Here is a 20,590-nt window from a genome sequence, read left to right on the forward strand (position 1 = left end):
TGGAGTGCAGAGGGGCGATCTCGGCTCACTGCAACCTCTGCCTCCCGGGTTCAAGGAATTTTCTTGTCTCAGCCTCCTGAGTAGCTGAGACTACAGGCGCACACCACCACACGCAGGTAATTTTTGTATTTTTAGTAAAGACGGGGTTTCGCCATGTTGGTCAGGCTGGTTTCAAACTCCAGACCTCAAGTGATCCGCCCACCTCGGCCTCCCAAAGTGCTGGGATTACGGACGGCCTCCCAAAGTGCTGGGATTGGCCACCATTCTTGGCCAAGAAATCTCTTTTTTAAAGTTGTGAGTGAGGGAATCCTTCCAGATTATTAAAGGAATTTCTCAAGGAGTAACATAATTGCATGGTATTACATAGTAGCTCAGAGCCATTAAGGAGTCATATGAGTGATAAGACTTGGCCTTAAACTGGGCGCGGTGGCTCACGCCTTTAATCTCAACACTTTGGGAGGCTGAGGCGGGTGGATTGCCTGAGGTCAGGAGCTCGAGACCAGCCTGGCCAACATAGTGAAACCCCGTCTCTACTAAAAACACAGAAAAAAAAAAAAATTAGCCAGGCGTGGTGGCAGGCACCGGTAATCCCAGCTACTCGGGAATGAGGCAGGAGAATCGCTTGAACCCGGGAGGTGGAGGTTGTGCTTAGCCAAGATCTCACCACTGCACTCCAGCCTGGGCAACAAGAGTGAAATTCCATCTCAAAAAAAAAAAAAGACTTGGCCAAATCCATTTCCCTGTGTATCAAAATCTGTCAGTCAAGATGGGTGCCGTAGCTCAGGCCCATAATCCCAGCACTTTGGGAGGCCGAGGTGGGTGGATCACCTAAGGTCGGGAGTTCGAGACCAGCCTGACCAATATGGAGAAACCCCATCTCTACTAAAAATACAAAATTAGCTGGCTGTCGTGGCGCATGCCTGTAACCCCAGCTACTCGGGAGGCTGAGGCAGGAAAATCGCTTGAACTCCAGAGGCGGAGATTGTGGTGAGCCGAGATGGCGCCATTGCACTCCAGCCTGGGCAACAGAGAAACTCCATCTCAAAAAAAAAAAAAAAAAATCTGTTAGCTGAATTCTCTCCTGGCTACTGCTGCCATTATATCAATTTGATGTTAGTATTAAGATTTATTAGAACAATGTGTCTGTAAATGCATATACAGATATAACCTTAATTAATAGTTTCTAGGATGAGAGTCTATTATCCATCTGGTACAGAATAGACCTGTCATCAAAGGAGCTATAGATATTATGGAAAGGGGAGCAGGTGTGCCTGAACCAATTTCTGCTACCTACACTGATCTTAGTATGATTTCCAATGGTCTTGGCCTTCAAAAACCAAAGGACATTGGTAAGACTATAGAAGGAAAAAAAAAAAAAAGTGGATATTATTTCGTAACTACCATTCTTCATATGGGGTGGGAGATCCACTTTTTATAATTCTTCATGACCACTTCAGTCAAAATACAGATCATGATTTTACCCAGATACTTTTTTTCTCATGCTTCCCTTACAATTGGTGCAATACCCAAGTACAGAAGGTCATAAGTTGGCTTGGATAATAGAACAAGATATGGGCATTAATACTAAAAAACTGTGCTCCAAAATACCAAAATGGTATCCTTTATTGACTCTGAAAGCAGTAGCTCTAGGCAGAATGCTGTCTTTGACCAATCTTCTAATGCTTCTCAATTGCTAAAGATTTTTTTGGGGGGTAGTTAAAAAAAAAAACAAAAAAAAAAACCTTTCTATTATTACTTCAGTTTTATCCCAGAGGTAAAGGGGCAGGCTAACTCCAAATTCAACAGCTTCAAATCCTTTCTGGAATCAAGTAGGATTTTAAAAACAAAACAAAAGCATAACCAAAGCAATACCTCAAATATCTTCCAACTTCCTGTGGTGCACTGTTAACTATTACTACTACTACTGGGGTCAGAATCTAGTACAAAATGAATCCCAAAGAGGCTTCTTCATTATCTTTGATTTAATTCCCTAAGAGGAGAGTATCTACTAATGTTTGGGATACAACCAGAAATGACACATGGAGTATGAACAGCTTTGATACATGCATATATTTAATAATGAAACAATTCATCAACAGCAAAAAGAAAGTAGAAAAATTCATGAGACCTCAGTGCTGTGGAAGAGAATGGGAAATCAAGGAAAAAAGATACATATAGCAACCAATCCAGAAGGCTGCATGATGAGTGAAGCAAAGGCAAATTTGGCCAAGATAGTATTATATGCTCTGAAAAGAGAATGGCTGGATAGGTACCCACTTATCTGACTGCTTACTAGCAGGTAGCCTTACTGTATGCCTCATGGAATGGAGGCAAAGAGCCACGGAAAGGTGGGAGGGGAGAAGGAAAAGAACAGTATAAAACCCAGGGTAAACAAATGAGAGGGGCAGAATTACAAAGAGAGGACTCAAGTCTTTTGTTTCCCTTAAAGTCTAAAATAAACCTTAAGTTTTTAAGTATGTCAGTCAAATTCAATGAACACATAATGAGTAGCACTAGGCACTGTAAAGGAATGATGGGGGAATGATTTATAAAAATAAAGGAATGACATGGATCCTGCTCTCAAGGAGCTTACAACTTATATGGAAAGACAAGATTCCACACAAAAACAACTGCAAAACATATTTACATAGTAACATACATAAAAATAAATATACATATAAATATACATATGAATAACCAACATATGAAAACTAAGGAATATTGTGTTAATAATTGCTTAGAAGTACCTAAGTCTGTTACTAAAGAAAACATTTTTGGACTTTTAAGTATAGTTAGTGGAGAGTAGGGCATGTACACACATATGGAACTAGGAATAAATACGTCACATTCAGCAAGTAGATTAGCCTGATTGGAGTAGAAAGTCTAGTTCTAGTTAAGAAGGGAGTTTGATGAAACAGTAGAAGTCTATCTGGTGAAAGACACTACAATGTTAGATCTGGTCCCTAAAATAAAATGAATAGGGAACAAATGTTTTCTTTAGGTAATAATAAGTGGCCACATGTCCCTGACCAACTCCACTGCTCTTAAAAGTTTTGAAGTTACACTAAGAGATAGAAGCTAACAATAGGATAGTAGAGAAGTACTCAGTGCTCTTGGGCAAGTAGAAGGAACTGCTTTCTACAAGAATTCTTAGGAAGTGGCAAGTAGACCCCCCAAAGGCAAGGAAGGAAAAAACTCAATGAAATTCCGAGGCAGAGGATCTATCAACCAAAGGCCAACCAAATCTGGGCAATTCCAAGTGTTCAAGCAGAATGTCCTTGACCCTAATTCTTAGTGGGAAGCAGATTGTATATGCTTATGAAATTATTTATTTAGGCCAGGCACAGTGGCTTACGCCTGTAATCCAGCACTTTGGGAGGCCAAGGTGGGCAGATCATGAGGTGAAGAGATCAAGACCATCCTGGCCAACATGGTGAAACCCCGCCTATACTAAAAATACAAAAATGAGCTGGGCGTGGTGGCACGCACCTGTAGTCCCAGCTACTCAGGAGGTTGAGGCAGAAGAATTGCTTGAACCCGGGACGTGGAGGCTGCAGTGAGCCAAGATTGTGCCAGTGCATTCCAGCCTGGAGACAGAGCAAGACTCCGTCTCAAACAAATATATATATATTTATTTATCGAGACAGAGTTTCGCTCTTGTTGCCCAGGCTGGAGTGCAATGGCACAATTTCAGCTTAGCGCAACCTCCGCCTCCTGGGTTCAAGTGATTCTCCTGCCTTGGCCTCCCGAGACCTGGGATTACAGGTATGCACCACCACACCCAGCTAATTTTGTATTTTTAGTTGAGACGGGGTTTCTCCATGTTGGTCAGGATGGTCTCGAATTCTTGACCTCAGGTGATCCCCCAGAGTTGGCCTTCCAAAGTGCTGGGATTATAGGCATAAGCCACGGCGCCCCACCGTGAAATTATTATTTTTAACTACTGTGATAATCAACTTTGATCCTAACGATTTAAGAAATTAGTATAGGAGGATAAGAAGAACCCTAATCTATACGGAATGCTCATGTCCTTGAAGGAGGACAGGTCAGTAAGGGCCCAAATTCTCTCCTGGTCTTTAGGTGGAAGGGCAAAACATCACACTTTAAAAAGAGGCTGCTCTCAGCCAAAGCAAGAAAGACCTCTTTCATTAAGCCTGTTGATCTGAAGCTATTCCAGGAAGGAAAAAAAAAGTTCAAGCCAGATGTTCAGCAGCAGCCAGAGTTGGACCCTACGTCACGAGAGTTCCGCTGGGAGGCACTGGGTCCCACTGATGTTGAAATTGACTGTTGGGGCCCAATCTTGATGCCATTTGCCTGTAAAAGAAAAGAGGCAATAGTTCCCACCTCAGTGTTAAAGTGAATTAGAGAGAGGAGGGGGCTATCTCTGCTTGTATCCCAGGTAGAAAGAAAAAAGAAAGGGGAGAAAGGAGGAATCATTAATTATATTTTCTAAAAGCAGATTTGACCTTGGCAGGTAACCAGGTGCCCTAGCCAGACTGATGTGCAACAATAATCTATGACAGTAAGAATAAGATGACTACCTATGGTCTAAATATTCTAGTTGACTACAAGTGGCTTTTGTGTACTTTTTTTTTCCTTGAGGAAATGAGGTCTCCCTACATTGCCCAGGCTGTAGTGCAGTGGCTATTCACAGGTATGACCAGCGTGCACTACAGCCTCAAACTTCTGGCCTCAAGTGATCCTGCCTCAGCCTCCCAAGTCACTCAGACTACGGGTGCACCACTGCACCCCGTGCTCATTTTAGAGACGGGGTCTCTCTTTGTTGCCCAGGTGGGTCTTGAAGTCCTGGCATCAAGCAATCTCCCCAGCTCAGCCTCTCAAAGTGCTGGGATTATAAGCATGAGCCACCACACGTGGCCCCTGTGCTCATTTTTAGGGGACCATATTATACTTAAATGTCATAGCTATGTGCAGAATTAGGTTGTGATTAGGTAAGAGTGGAGGAGGCAAAGAGCAGAAGTAGCATATGATTCTTTTTGTTTTGTTCCAGAATTTGCTTTATAGAAATTACTCTCCTAAGCCACTATGAATTATACCTCCCTTATGTTCTAGAATAGTAAAAAACTGAGGTTGACAAGAAAATCTCCCATATTGTATAAGTCTTTTAGATCACCAATAATCTCTTTAAGCATTCTGGGTGTCAGACTTGAGGAAAACAGAAAATGATGACAGGTCTCTGTGTACCTAGATTTAAAAAAAAAAAAAAAGTTGAATTGGCAGAGCTTTTAAATTATATAATGATAGATGGGGAATGTAAGCATTCCATTCTAGGGAACCTCCAGTTCTATTCAGAACAAACCAAAGTTAACTGCCAGCACTTCTACCCTTTCTTACCTCATTGTGGACATCAAATAAACCCTGTTGGATCTTCCTATATATTTCTTTGGCTGTGTTAATGAAGGCCTGAAAGAGACATAAATCATATCATCAGTCTCAAGTTCAAGTAGAGAAATGAGGGAAAGAGAATATTAATTATTATACATATTTGAATTTCTAAGGTGAATTAGAAAACAGTAAAAAAACATAGATGGTCGGCTGGGCGCAGTGGCTCATGCCTGTAATCCCAGCACTTTGGGAGGCCGAGGCGAGCAGGTCACTTGAGGTCAGGAGTTCAAGACCAGCCTGCCCAACATGGTAAAACCCCGTCTCTACTAAAAATACAAAAATCAGCCAGGCGTGGTGATGCATGCCTGTAATTCCAGTTACTCGGGCAGCTGAGGCATGAAAATCGCTTAAACCTGGGAGCCCAGGTTGCAGTGAGCTGAGATCGTGCCACTGCACTCCAGCCTGGGCGACAGAACGAGACTCAGTCTCAACAAAACAAAACAAAACACAGAAGGTCCCCCAAATGTCCTTGTAAAAGCCATTAAGAGTAGTTAAAAAAAAAAAAAAGGATTATGTGGTATTCTGGTACTGACCCAAAATGTTCCTAGGCTGGCATCTTCTACAAATAAAACAAACACACTCTATTCTCCACTACTTACTGAAGATACCATCAACACTAGGCTTAGGAATGACTACAGTAGAATCCATTAGACACTCCAACCAGAGTGATTTACTAGTAACAAGTGTGGTGTCTAATTCACACTTGCCAACTAATATTACCCAAAGCAAAAGTAAAACCTTGGGAATCAGGGTAAAAGAAAATGGGACAATTCTTTTAAAAGGAATGAGAGAAGTAGTCACTATGACCACAAGACATCCTTTCCCTTTTTTTTTTTTGGAGATGGAGTCTTGCTCTGTTGCCCAGGCTGGAATGCAGTGGCAGGATCTCGGTTCACTACAACCTCCGCCTCCTGGGTTCAAGCAATTCTCCTGCCTCAGCCTCCCGAGTAACTGGGACTACAGACACATGCTGCCATGACCGGCTAATTTTTTGTATTTTAGTAGAGATGGGGTTTCACCATATTGCCCAGGCTGGTCACAAACTGCTGATCTCAGACAATCCGCCTGCCTTGGCCTCCAAAAACGCTAGGATTACAGGTGTGAGCCACTGCGCCCGGCCAAGACATCCTTTCTTTACCCATTTCTTATAGGAGAAGAGAATTCTGAATAAAAGGACAAATAATGGTGTAATCTCTAAAGAGTTTTCCCCACTGTTTTCCAAATAGTACCTCTTCAACATTGCAGGCTGTTTTGGCTGAAGTTTCCATGAATATAAGTCCATGCTCCCTAGCAAAGGCCTCTCCTTCTTCTCTTTTCACATCCCTGCGGGACTCTAGGTCACTGCAAGAGATTAATTAAGGAGAAAACTAAAAAAAGATCCAAGTGAAAGAGGAAACTCTATTTCTAAAAGAATTCCATCGTGGTTTCAATGGCCAGTTATTTAATAAAGAACATAGATCCTACAAGATACTCTCTTATATAGAGTTACTGATTTCTGTAGCCTCTTGGAAAATATTCTTTAGTTTTGGGACAGCTGCTGCATAGTTGAAGATAATAACTCACTCTATTACAGAGAAAAAGGCTTATCAAGGGTTAGGCAAGCCCCCATAGTTACACAAAACTTAATGCTCTATTGCTTGTTTTTCCAATGAGATCAAGGAGAGCAAAGTATAGATGATAAAAAAAAAAAAAAAAAAAAAACCTCAGTCAGGCACAGTGGCTCATGCCTGTAATCCCAGCTCTTTGGGATGCCAAGACAGGTGGATCACGAGGTCAGGAGTTCGAAATCAGCCTGGCCAACATGGTGAAATCCCGTCTCTACTAAAACTACAAAAATTAGCTGAGTGTGGTGACAGGCGCCTGTAATCCCAGCTACTCGGGAGGCTGAGGCAGGAGAATTGCTTGAACATGGGAGGTGGAGGCTGCAGTGAGCTGAGATCGTGCCATTGCACTGAAGCCTGGGTGACAAACCAAGACTGTATCTTGAAAAAAAAAAAAAAAAGGAAAACTCTAGTTACTAGAAAGTAGAAAAGCCATAAGATGTCCCATCCAGCAGTGATGAGCATCTTCCTTTTCTACTGGAATCAATCCACAAGAAGAGAATGAGCCAGGAATAAGGAAAACACAGTTGTCTTAATTCTAACTGGTTTCATTACTAGTGCATATAAAAGCAGCTTGCCACCAGGGAATTCAGAGAAAGTGATACGGATAAAATTAGATGATATGGGGGAAAAAAGATAGAGCTAAGGACTGAGAAAGGGAATAAAAATGGCATCAAAACACCTTATGAAAAACAGGATTGGCCGGGCGCGGTGGCTCAAGCCTGTAATCCCAGTACTTTGGGAGGCCGAGGCGGGTGGATCACGAAGTCAGGAGATCGAGACCATCCTGGCTAACACGGTGAAACCCCGTCTCTACTAAAAATACAAAAAACTAGCCGGGCGTGGTGGCGGGCGCCTGTAGTCCCAGCTACTCGGAGGCTGAGGCAGGAGAATGGCGTGAACCCGGGAGGCGGAGCTTGCAGTGAGCCGAGATCGCGCCACTGCACTCCAGCCTGGGTGACACAGCGAGACTCCGTCTCAAAAAAAAAAAAAAAAAAAAAAGAAAAGAAAAACAGGATAAAAGGCTGAAGATCTGGGCGTGGTGGCTTATGCCTATAATCTCAACACTGTGGGAGGCTGAGGCAGGAGGATTACTTGAGCCCAGGAGTTTAAGACCAGCCTGCACAGTACAGTGAGACCCTGTCTCTACAAAAAATTTAAAAATCAGCAGAGCGTGGTGACACATGCCTGTAGTCCCAGCTACTTGAGAGGCTGAGGTGAGAGGATCTCTTGAGCCATGGAAACAGAGGTTGCAGTGAGCTGAGCATGTCACTGTACTCCAGCCTGGGCAACAGCATGAGACCTTGTCTCAAAAAAAAAAAAAAAAAAAAAAACCAAAAAAACAAACTGAAGAATAAGGCAAGGTTGGGCTGTTCGTGATTCATATTTTTCATTTTGAAAATTTTCATTTGTGAGGTTTCCAGTTTTCCAACTCCTTGGAAAAAAAAGTGTAAGACCATTAAAGAACAACAAATCTATAATATTTTAATTTGTTATACCATCAGCTGTGTGAAGACCACGAAGAACTATCTAAATGTCAACCCTCCCAAATTTATACCTCTAGCCCAGATGCTTGACTAAAAGCACCAGATTTGTACATTTGTGAATTCTTATTCCCACACTGATACCTAAAACGGACTTCAAACTTAACACATCAAAATGGAATTTCTTTTCCCCGAGCCTTTGCTCCAGGCTTCTGTATCTCAGTAAATGGCATAAGCCAACATCCAAAGTGTTATTATTGATACCCATTCCTCACTACTCCAAATATCTAATCCATTCCAAAGTGAAGTACTTCCAACATGTACCTTAAAATCATCCTTTTCTCTCTCTTTCTGGGGTCACTTCCTAGACCAAGCCACCATTCTTTCTCATGTGGACTATTGCAACTGGTATCCTACTTCAGCCCTTGTTCCCCTCCAGAGTGATCTTTTAAAATCTGATCAAGCCACTTCTCTACTTAAAACTTTAAAATGCTTCCAGTGTATTTATTTATTATTATTTTTAATCCCCTATCGCCCAAGCTTCAATTTCCATGTATTTAGAATAAAATCCAAAACCCTTACTCAGGCCCCTAAGGTGCTATGAAATCTAGTCCCTACCTACTTTTCCAACCTCATCTTGCATTTAGTCCAATCATACTACGTTTCTTTCAATAAAAGTGTCAAGCTTCTTCCAAGTTCAAGGCATTTGTATAGTTTGTTCCCCCTAAGTAACACCCTTTTAAAAAATCTTTGCCCAGCAGGCTCTTGCCCATCCTTCAGATCCCAGCTTAATACCACTCCTAACCAAAAGTAGGTACCCTGTTATTCTTTCATAGCACCCTTTTTCCTCCATTGCATTTATCACAATTGACAATTTGATAAAAATAATTTTATATTTAATAACATCTATGCCCTCACTAGACTGTAAGCTCCATAAGAGCAGGGGCATGACTTTTTTCCACCTTGCAAACTCAGAGTCTGGCACAGTAGTTTTCAATAAATTGACTGATACCATAAAAACAATTAGCAGGCCGGGTGTGGTGGCTCATGCCTGTGATCCCAGCACTTTGGGAAACCAAGGCGGGTGGATCACCTGAGGTCAGGAGTTCAAGACCAGCCTGACCAACATGGAGAAACCCCGTCTATACTAAAAATACAAAAAAATTAACCAGATGTGGTGGCACATGCCTGTAATCCCAGCTACTTGGAAGGCTGACGCAGGAGAATCGCTTGAACCCAGGAGGTGGAGGTTGTGGTGAGCCGAGATCATGCCATTGCACTCTAGCCTGGGTGACAAGAGTGAAACTCCATCTCAAACAAAATGAAACAAAAACAAACAAAAACAATTAGCCTGTGGCCACGGTTCTCAAATAGTACACTCTGGGCACTACTACAAACTCACAAGGGTACCATGGGATACTTTAAACTTTTGAGGAAAACACAGTAACACTCAACACAAGGATACTACATGAATTACAAGCTTAAGACAATTTGCAATGTCAACATCAGATCATGATAAAATTCATTCAATACCTTCATATTTCTGAGAAGTTGTTTTTGGCAGTTGCTGTTATAAAAAAGGAAGCACTACACAAAAATCAATATGGAATGGGAAATGAAGTAGCAGTGTGCAATCATGATTTCAAGGTTTGAGAAGCTATGCAGTGCCCAGCAGACACACAGAGGTCTTTAGTAAGTAACCGTTGCTATTTAAGAATGAAATTTAAAAACAATTTTTTATTTTTATTTTTTGAGACAAAGTCTCACTCCGTCGCCCAGGATGGAGTGCAGTGGCACTATCTCAGCTCACTGCTAAATCCACCTCCCCAGTTCAAGCAATTCTCCTGCCTCAAGCTCCTGAATAGCTGGGACTAGAAGCACATGCTACTATGCCTGGCTACATTTTGTATTTTTTTAGTAGAGATGGGGTTTCACCATATTATTGGCCAGGCTGGTTTCGAACTCCTGACCTCGTGATCTGCCCGCCTTGGCCTCCCAAAGTGCTAGGATTATAAGCGTGAGCCACCACGCCCAGCATATTTTTTCTTTTTTTTTAATACAGGGTCTCACTTCTGTTGCTGAGGCAGGAGTGCAGTGGTACAATTATGGCTTCATTGCAGCCTCAACCTCACAGGCCCAAGTGATCCTCCCACCTCATTTAAAAATTTTTTTGTATAAACAAGGCCTCATTATATTGCCCAGGCTGGTCTTCAACTTCTGTGCTCACGCAATCCTTCCAGAGCTGGGATTACAGGCATACACCACTGTGCCTGGCCTTTTTATTTTCGAACAGTTACTAAGTAGTTATAAAAAATACTCATGTTGTTTGGGTATAACTATTTAATAAAACTATTAGGCACTTCTTTCGGCCTATGGGTGTCAAGAAAAATTTACTGAGAATAACAAGTGTTGTTAAGGATGTAGAGAAACTGGAATCCTTGTACATTGCTGGAAATAATGTAAAATAAGACAGCTGCCATGGAAAATGGTATGGCAGTTCCTCAAAAACTAAAAGACAGAATTACCATATGATCCAGCAATCCCACTTCTGGGCATATACCCAAAAGAATTCAGAGCCGGGACTTGAACAGATCCATGTTCATAGCAGCATTATTCACAATAGTCAAAGGATGGCAGTAACCCAACTGTCTGTGGACAGATGGATAAACAAAATGTGGTATATGCATACAATGAATATTACTCATCTTTAAAAAGGAAGGAAATTCTGACACATGCTACAATATGGATAAACCTTGAAGACATTATGCTAAGTGAAATAAGCCAGTCACAAAAGCACAAATATTACATGAGTCCACTTGTATGAGGTACCAGTAGTAGTCAAATTCATAGAGAAAGAAAGTAGAATGATGGCTGTCAGGGGCTGAGGGATGAGGGGAGTTGGGGAGGGAAGATGGGGAGTTAGTGTTGAATGTGTATAGAGTTTGAGAAGATGAAAAAGTTCTGGAGATGGATGTTGGTGATGGCTGCGGAACAATGAATATTCTTAATGCTACAGAACTGTACACTCAAAAATAGTTAAAATGGTAAATTTTATGTCATATATATTTTATCACAATAAAATTTTTTTTTACTGAAACACTAAGACTACTATAAACTGAGAAAGTTTGGGGATCAAGATATTCAATGTGCATAGAGTACCTAGATGACTCCTGTTAACTATTATTCACATGGATACAATTTTACCTCTTATTCCCAATGAGCATGATAACCATGTTGGAACTAGAGTGCTGCCGGGCATCCTCTAACCATGAGGTCAGGTGGTTGAAGGTTTCACGCCTACAGCAGAAAAATGTAGAATGTGGGTCAGAGACACACTTCAAAAGGCCAAAACAACTCCAAGTGTATAGGAAAAGAGGGGAAGCCATATGTGTAAAGAAAAATATTAGAGAGGTCATTCCTAGTTAACATCCTTAATAGAATCAGTAGATAGAAAAAAAAAAAAAGCTTTAGAGGATGTAGGGAAGAATCTCCCTCCCATGCACCAGATCTGGCTCACCTTGTAATGTCGTACACCAGCAGTGCTCCAGCTGCTCCCCTGTAGTAGGAACGGGTGATAGAACGGAAGGATTCTTGCCCAGCCTTTCCCACCAACATGGCAACAAAAAATCCCAACAAAACCAGGTTATTTCCACAGAACTGACTTGATCACATGCCACCCTAATACAAAGGACTTAACTAAAAAAAGAACTTCTATTAAGAAGAGAATTAGGGAAGGAAAACATGCCTGCCCAAGAAGAAGCCCAAGTGGGAAATCAGTATTTTTCTATGGGAGTGCATTCATATTTTGGGCAGTCACTTACTCTTCCTGAGAGACTGTCCATCAGATTAGTGGATGTTTAGCACCCTGGATCCCAGATACTAAATACCCGTGGCACCCCACAGTCAGCGTGATAAAGACATTTGCATACATTTCCCAATATCCTCGTGAAAGAACAACTGGAAATAGGACTGGAAACGGAGTGTATGTCGTTTTTTTCAATCCCAAATATGATATTGAACACACCATATTAATCTTTCTGTTCTATTTCTCTATCTATAAAAATGAAAGTTATCTTAGAATGCCAAAACCTGGTCTAACAGGAATTTCATTCCAATGAATCGATATAAAAATTAGATTAAAAGCACTTAAAACTGAGTATCTTCTAACTGACCTTCAGCATTCCACTGATAATGCAGGACTACCTAGATGTCCCTTGCTGAGCTCCTGTCATGGGAAACAGGAATAAGGAACAGAGAAAGCAGCCCAGGGCCCAGCATAGAGTTTTCCTAGAAAAATCCAAATGTTCTCACTTCCAGTTGGACAAAGATATTAAGTTCTATTTAAAACTGAATAATTTATTAATGCCCCCATAATACTGGGTACTTTTGCTTTATTGATGGAATAGTTCTTTTTTTTCCTTTAGGGAAAACAAAAACATTTTTTAAATAATGTGAATACCCTGTACATTGAATCTATCCTATTAAGAAAGTTTTCACATTCTTGAAATAATGTATCCTCATATCCTTGTATAAAAGGAGGTAAGACTATAATTTATATGTCACAAATGGGAGAATCATGATTAAGGATGTGGGAAGATAAATGGCTTTCTCATAGTATAATACCAATAATAGTGGTAATACTAATTATAACACTGCAATAGTACTATAAACTACTTTTTGGCGTATATAATGTGTTGGGAACTATAAGAGGCAATTACATATATTATTTCTTCTTTTTTTTTTTTTTTTTTGAGATGGAGTCTCGCTCTGTCGCCCAGGCTGGAGTGCAGTGGCTGGATCTCAGCTCACTGCAAGCTCCGCCTCCCGAGTTATCGCCATTCTCCTGCCTCAGCCTCCGGAGTAGCTGGGACTACAGGCGCCCCCCAACACATCCGGCTAGTTTTTTGTATTTTTTAGTAGAGACGGGGTTTCACCGTGTTAGCCAGGATGGTCTCAATCTGACCTCGTGATCTGCCCACCTCCGCCTCCCAAAGTGCTGGGATTACAGGCTTGAGCCTCTGCGCCTGACCTATTACTCCCTTTTAAAAATGGGGAAAATGAGGCTCACATAAGTTTAATAAACAGCCCCAAATCATAAAGCTTATTAAGTGCTAGAACCATAGTTTAAACTTAGGATCTTAGTACTTCCTAGCACAAAAACTTGTCCTCTTAGCCACTATATCATATAACCTAAACTGGGGTTTGCAGGTGAGAAGAGAATTCCAGTATACTAACTCTAAGCTTCATTTTCCAACAACAGAAGAATCTCTTTCTATAAAGAATCATAGAAACATTTTAGGGAGTTGCATAGCTGTTAGAGCATCAGAATCTAAAAATAAAAAATAATTCTAAAGTCCCTTGTCATAATACTAATAATACGTTAAGATTAAAAAAATACTTAAAAGTTTTATATTTACTCCCTAATGTCTTACATTATTTGGGTCTTGTTTTCCTTTTAGTGTTTACTTTTTCTCCTCTTCTGCTATAGTTGAAAGTCTCCCTCTACTTCCCTCACAGCCTACCAAGAACTAAAAGGGAAAGTTTGGGGGAGGCCCACATGATGGTTCAATCACATGGCAGCATTTAACTTTAGCAGCTGAAAATGCTATCAGTGGGTCATGAGAAAACCTTCTAAAATCATATCATTCACCAGGTGCAGTGGCTCATGCCTGTAATCCCAGCACTTTGGGAGGCCAAGGCAGGCAGATCACGAGGTCAGGAGTTTGAGACCAGCCTGACCAACATTGTGAAACCCTGTCTCTGCTAAAAATACAAAAATTAGCTGGGCGTGGTGGCGTGCGCCCGTAATCCCAGCTACTCAGGAGGCTAAGGCAGGAGAATTGCTTGAGCCCAGGAGGTGGAGGTTGCAGTAAGCCGAGATGGCGCTATTACACTCTAGCCTGGGCAACAGAGCAAGACTCCGTCTAAATTAAAAAAAAAAAATCACTCTACTTCATCTCAATCCAGTTCATGAATCAAAGTTTGTGAACCAGTAAGCTAGAAAGAGTGAGCAGTTCAACCTGGGCTTGTCTGTATCAGTCTCAGGTGTCCTTGTCCATCCTCAGTAAAAAAAATCTGCAGAGGCAGGCTGGGCACTGTGGCTCATGCCTGTAATCCCAGCACTTTGGAAGGCCGAGGTGGGCAGATCACTTGAACTCAGGAGTTCGAGACCAGCCTGGGCAACATGGTGAAACCACGTCTCTAAAAAAAATACAAAAAATTAGCCAGGTGTGATGGCGCACATCTGTAGTCCCAGCTACTTGGGGGGCTGAGGTGGGAGGACTGCTTGAACTGGGGAGGTTGAGGGTACAATGAGTGGAGATGGTGCCACTGCACTCCAGCTTGGGTGACAGAGCAAGACCCTGTCAAAAAAAAAAAAAAAGAAAAGAAAAAAGAAAATCCGCAGCAGCAAAGAACTAAGATGAAGGTTTTTTTTTTTTCTTTTTTTTTTTTGAGAGAGTCTCGCTCTGTTGCCCAGGCTGGAGTGCAGTGGCATGATCTTGGCTCACTGCAACCTCCGCCTCCCAGGTTCAAATGATTCTCCTGCCTCAGCCTCCCAAGTAGCTGGGATTACAGGCACCCACCACCAAGCCTGGTTAATTTTTGCATTTTTAGTAGAGACGGGGTTTCATCATGTTGGCCAGGCTGGTCTTGAACTCATGACCTCAGGTGATCTGCCCGCCTCGGCCTCCCAAAGTGCTGGAATTACAGGCATGAGCCACAACACCCAGCCTAGATGAAGGTTTGATAAGATAATTAATAGCTTTCTAATCTCTCCCAAGTGGAAGCATCATACTATACTGTTTAAGATACACAGTTTGAAGTATCAACTCCTAGAAAGTCAGATACACTATTTTCCTAAAAATCAAAATGCATTCCTTCCAATGAAGGGTTTATTAAGGAAAAAAATTTTTTAAAATGCATTCCGAAGTAAAATACAAACTAAGTTGATATTATTTGATCAGTATTTTATATGTTACAGTAAAATACCTATTCATTAGCATGATAATTTAGGAATACGTACACACACACACACACACACGATTTTTTAAAATATGCTTCTCTAAATCCATATAAATGTCAGAACAAAGACAACAAAAACGTTTGGACAACCTGATCTCTTTAAAACACCTATCACGGTAATCCCTCAACATTTTCACGTAGGATGGCTTTGGAAGTAAGTGAGAGAATGGGTCAATAAAGTGGGAAGCTAAGATGGGTAAACAATGGGCAGGAGATCAAGGAGATCAAGGCTGACAAGGGAGAAATGACCAGGTCACCAAAAGGCGACAGACTAGATGGACACAACATTATAGGTATGAATCTTTTAAAATTTTCAAAATAAATAGAAAACCACAGTATTCTGAAACTGGTTTCTTTTTATGATTTAGCAAATATTAATCTCAAGACAGTTTTAAAAGGGAAGAGAAAAGATCTAGGCCAGTTGGATGACCGTGTAGTTCTTAAGAATTCTGTCCAAAGTAGTGGCTCTCAACTTTCCTCTTTTTTCTTTTTATGCTTTCTCTTAGCAGAATCAAGCTCTCAACTTTCTTACTTTCACGATCCAACCATGTCCCATATGAGCACTTAAAAAAAAAAAAGAAAAAAGGCCACTGCCATGACCATTCTATTAAATGGCACTTATTGGGTTTTTTCCTGGCATCAAAACATTCATTTTGGCCAGGTGCAATCCCAACACTTTGGGAGGCTGAGGAGGGCAGATCGCTTGAGTCCACGAGTTCGAGACCAGTCTGGGCAACATGTTGAAAACCCCGTCTCTACAAAAAATACAAAAATTCCCCAGTGCAGCGGGGCGGGGGATAGATCTGTAGATATGGATGGATGGATGGATAGACAGACGGACTTAAGCTTCAACTACTTTTAAGACATACACTTGTGTGTGGTAAGGAGCACTGGGGAAGGAAGGGGAGGAAAGGGAGGAAAAGAAAAAAAGGAAAAATAATTTGTACACTGTTTGTAGATATAATGGCTTTAGCTCTCAGTTCAGAGAAGAAACAGAATCACATAATAAGAAGTAAGTAAAAAAAGAAAGAGATTTTAGCCAGATATTATGAACTATTTGCTAGCTCCCTTTAACTAGAATGGAGACTAAGGTATTATTTTACTTAGGGGGAAAAAGGTACAAATCAAATGAGATAATGCACACTGAAGCAATTTATCTGGATAGGGCAAAATTACACTAAGCCAAACTAAATTTTGGCATTACTACATATACCAAATTTGAAAATATGTACAAGTTTTTGATAGAATTTCCATTTCTGTGCAGGTATCACAAAAATTCTCAAACATTTGCATAAAGATTTTAGTAAATAAGAATGTTCAGGCCAGGCACTGTGGCTCATGCCTGTAATCCCAGCATTTTGAGAGGCTCAGGTGGGTGGATCACCTGAGGTCAGTTCAAGACCATCCTGGCCAACATGGCAAAACTCCATCTCTATTAAAAATACAAAAAAACGGCTGGGCGCGGTGGCTAACGCCTGTAATACTAGCACTTTGGGAAGCCGAGGCGGGTGTATCACGAGGTCAGGAGATCGAGACCAACCTGGCTAACATGGTGAAAACCCGTCTCTACTAAAAATACAAAAAATTAGCCAGGCATGGTGGCGAGAGCCTGTAGTCCCAGCTACTCAGGAGGCTGAGGCAGGAGAATGGAGTGAACCCGGGAGGCGGAGCTTGCAGTGAGCCGAGATCATGCCACTGCACTCCAGCCTGGATGACAGAGCAAGACTCTGTCTCAAAAAAATAAAAAATAAAAATACAAAAAACATTAGCCAGGTGTGGTGGTGGGTGCCTGTAATCCCAGCTACTCAGGAGGCTGAGGCTGGAGAATCGCTTGAACCCAGGAGGTGGAGGTTGCAGTGAGCCAAGATCACACCACTGCACTCCAGCCTGGGTGACAAGAGTGAAACTCTGTCTCAAAAAAAAAGAATGCTCAGTGAAATTTTGCAATAATTAAAAATTGGAAAATAACCCAAATTTCTATCAAAGGGAGGATGGTTCCATAAATTATGCTACTGACATTCCATGACTACGCAGTGGTTAAAAGGAATGAAGTAGATCTCTAGGAATGAAGTAGATCTCTATGTATGGATATGGAAAGGTCTCTACAACCTGTGTTCCCTGTATTTCCCTGTTCATATGTATGTATCTAAATGCATAGAAAAAGTTTGAAAGCATACACATGGAATCATCAGTAATGATTCCCTTGCTAGAGTAGCAACCAAGACGGGGAAGGAGAAAGCGTTTATGTATAAAAAGGAGACATTTATTTTCCATGCTATAAATTTATAGTTTGATTTTATTTTTACTAAACTAATATATTACTTGGACAGTTTACAACACAAAGATATAGCATCCAGAATTTGTAACTGTAACAGATAGAATTAAAAGCTTCTCTATCTCGGCCGGGCGCGGTGGCTCAAGCCTGTAATCCCAGCACTTTGGGAGGCCGAGACGGGCGGATCACGAGGTCAGGAGATCGAGACCATCCTGGCTAACACGGTGAAACCCCGTCTCTACTAAAAAATACAAAAAACTAGCCGGGCGAAGTGGCTGGCGCCTGTAGTCCCAGCTACTTGGGAGGCTGAGGCAGGAGAATGGCGTGAACCCGGGAGGCGGAGCTTGCAGTGAGCTGAGATCCGGCCACTGCACTCCAGCCTGGGCGACAGAGCATGACTCCGTCTCAAAAAAAAAAAAAAAAAAAAAAGCTTCTCTATCTCTTTGATTTCACCTTTCCCCTATTTTATCCCCACTATTAGTCCCACCCTCATTGCCCCTTTCCTTTGCATTGGCTTTTCTTACTATACTTGGATGTTGGTCAGAGACTAAATTATTTTGTACTCTCACCGTATCCCAGATTTGCAGTTTGATTTGTTTTCCATCAATGTTGACCATACGAGCTCCAAACTCCACACCTGTTGGTAAAGACCAAGAGAAAGAATGTGATTCTCATGAACAGCAGCCATGTGGAGTGGGAGGAGGTTCCTGCCTTTCCTCAATGTGTTATACCCATCCTTTAGTCTGAACTCAATGCCACTAATTCCATTATTGCTGCCTATTTGCTCCAATTAACTTTGTGTTTCTCAAGGTTCTTCATTTCCCTTCTGGAATTAAAAAATTGTGCTCTAATGACCTCAGGAATGTAACCAAAAAGCACATATGGGAAAACAAAACCAATTAAGAAGTCAAATTTAAAAGGGTAATTTTTTAGCAATGTCAGTTAATGCTTAAATTTGATTAGGTAACATTTAGTTTTGTAACTTTTCCAAAAAACTCCTAAAAATTCTGGAAATGCTTCCTGACACTTTCTCGGTCACTCTCTAGTCTCTATTTAAAACAATATTTATTTTTTTGTAATTCCAGATTTTTTTCTTTAAGAAAAGAGCCTAAGAAATAGGTTCTCAGAAACAATACTTTTTTTTTTTTTTTTTTTGAGATGGAGTCTCTTGCTTTGTCACCCAGTCTGGAGTGCAGTGGTGCGTTCTCGGCTCACTACTGCCTCCACCTCCCGAGTTCAAGTGATTCTCCTGCCTCAGCCTCCCCAGTATGTACCTTACAGGCGCACGCCACAACGCCCACCTAATTTTTTTTTAACAATACATTTTATATCTCCAATAATTGCCAGAGGAACAATTAAGCATTCTTGCCTTGTTAAGCATTGTATCATTAGCCCCTATCACAAAGTAAGAATTCACTCAATATTCCCTTTAAAATACCTTTTGGTTGATACTGCCTTCTAAATCCTTTTCTAACCCCATCAATTATTTGACTCTAAATAAATCCGTTAGAACAGTGGTAGCTTCAGATTTCCACACAGGTGTGACTTGGAAGTAGCAATATTGTAAGAATGGGGATGTAGGAGTTTTATTTAGAAACTGCATTTGCATGGCAACAAAGCTAGTTTCATATATGTTGTTTATTTGGACTGGGGTTATGGAGATAATGAAGAGGGGGTAGCTAAAAGCCCCTTCAGGCTATGCCTTATCACAAATGTGTGGGAAATGTTAATATTTTCCAGGATCCCCAGTGGGTATGAGGAACTGTTTAACACACTGTTTTATTTAAAAGGAAAGTTTTTAGTTTTATTTGCCTATTAATTCTAAGGCAGGGATGACTCTTCAATTTGCTTCTTCACCAATATAAAAAATGTCCATGTATTGGTGTTTACTTTTTAAAAGTAAGGCTGGTATTAATTTACTGCAAAGCACAGATGAGTTTACAAATAAGCAGTTATGCTTTCGTGGGATTTTCCATAAACATAAAAAATTGTACTTGAAAAAAATTATATGACAAGTCTCTACCTCACACTCTAAAAAGTTACCTTTCAATTATATACTCTCCCTTACACTACTCGCCACATATCAACGTTTGATTAACCACTTCATTAACATAACTTTGGACTAGTTTAAAGTAGTGAGGGATAACTTTTTACTTTGAACACTGAAGGCTGCTAACTTTCCACTTTAGCAATTTAGCTAGTCAGGTTTTATCTGTTCTGGAACAAGTAGATGCACTTACCTATTGTGAGGTCGTGGACAGGCTGGAACCGCTTATCTGTAAACTGCAGGAGGAGACATGACTTCCCCACACCTGAAAGAGAAAACACGCTCCCAGAGTCACGTAGCGCTGGAACACTACCCGGACTCTGGACTTCCCGGACCAGAGAAGCGGGGGGTCCCCGAGCCCCGCCCCTGGCCGCCCCGAACCGCCCCGCCCGTCTCGAATCGCCCAGCCCACAAAGTGAGCCCCGCCCCCGCCACCCAATTTGGGAGCTTCGGACGTCCGCCCCAGCCTTGAAGGCGAACAACCTGAGGGTTACCTGTGTCTCCGATGATGATATACTTGAAGAGATAAGCATAAGTCATGATGTCGCGTCCTCTGGGTTCCGGGTCCGCCCGACTTCTACAGCCACTTACCTCCAACCTCTCTAGCCACTCAATCTACCGATCTTCTTCTTCCCGGCCGCCCACCCTCTCCGGCTCCTCTAGCCCAGATCACGTCTCTATTGCTCTCCCCAGAAATCCTCCTTAGGTCGGGAGTACCCAACGCCACCTCCAGGGACACCTCTAGTACTTCTAC

The 20,590-nt window shown here is 41.5% G+C and overlaps 1 protein-coding gene across 7 annotated transcripts; it reads right to left on the minus strand.

Moving 5' to 3' along the window:
* Positions 1-2,055: 2,055 nt before the first annotated feature.
* Positions 2,056-20,488, minus strand: RAB2B (RAB2B, member RAS oncogene family). 7 transcript variants are annotated; one of them, XR_012415535.1, is made up of 9 exons: positions 20,331-20,488; positions 20,030-20,101; positions 18,359-18,426; positions 12,009-12,047; positions 11,696-11,788; positions 11,017-11,140; positions 6,636-6,747; positions 5,356-5,424; positions 2,056-4,314 (listed from the first exon to the last, which is right to left on the minus strand). XR_012415535.1 is itself a non-coding variant. In XM_073996935.1 (8 exons), the coding sequence occupies exons 3-8, from the start codon at positions 18,391-18,393 to the stop codon at positions 4,207-4,209; spliced, it is 456 nt and encodes a 151-aa protein (XP_073853036.1). In that variant the 5' UTR covers positions 18,394-18,426; positions 20,030-20,101; positions 20,331-20,488; the 3' UTR covers positions 2,056-4,206. The 7 variants fall into 7 exon arrangements, 2 of the variants coding, with proteins under 2 accessions (XP_073853036.1, XP_005560842.1); XR_012415531.1 differs by lacking the exon at positions 11,017-11,140 and adding an exon at positions 9,680-9,777 and having other exon boundaries at positions 12,009-12,091; XR_012415532.1 differs by having other exon boundaries at positions 12,009-12,091.
* Positions 20,489-20,590: the final 102 nt, after the last annotated feature.

Source organism: Macaca fascicularis, chromosome 7, assembly GCF_037993035.2.
Source record: "Macaca fascicularis isolate 582-1 chromosome 7, T2T-MFA8v1.1".
Lineage (NCBI taxonomy): Eukaryota > Metazoa > Chordata > Mammalia > Primates > Cercopithecidae > Macaca > Macaca fascicularis.

Bases quoted from the DNA above. Each gene is read 5' to 3' on its own strand.
- RAB2B (XM_005560785.4), bottom strand. From the start codon at position 20,376: ATGACTTATGCTTATCTCTTCAAGTATATCATCATCGGAGACACAG. The intron at 20,102-20,330 runs GTAACCCTCAGG...TTTCTCTTTCAG, and splicing joins TATCATCATCGGAGACACAG to GTGTGGGGAAGTCATGTCTC. The intron at 5,425-6,635 runs GTACTATTTGGA...TGTCTCTTTCAG, and splicing joins CAGCCTGCAATGTTGAAGAG to GCCTTCATTAACACAGCCAA.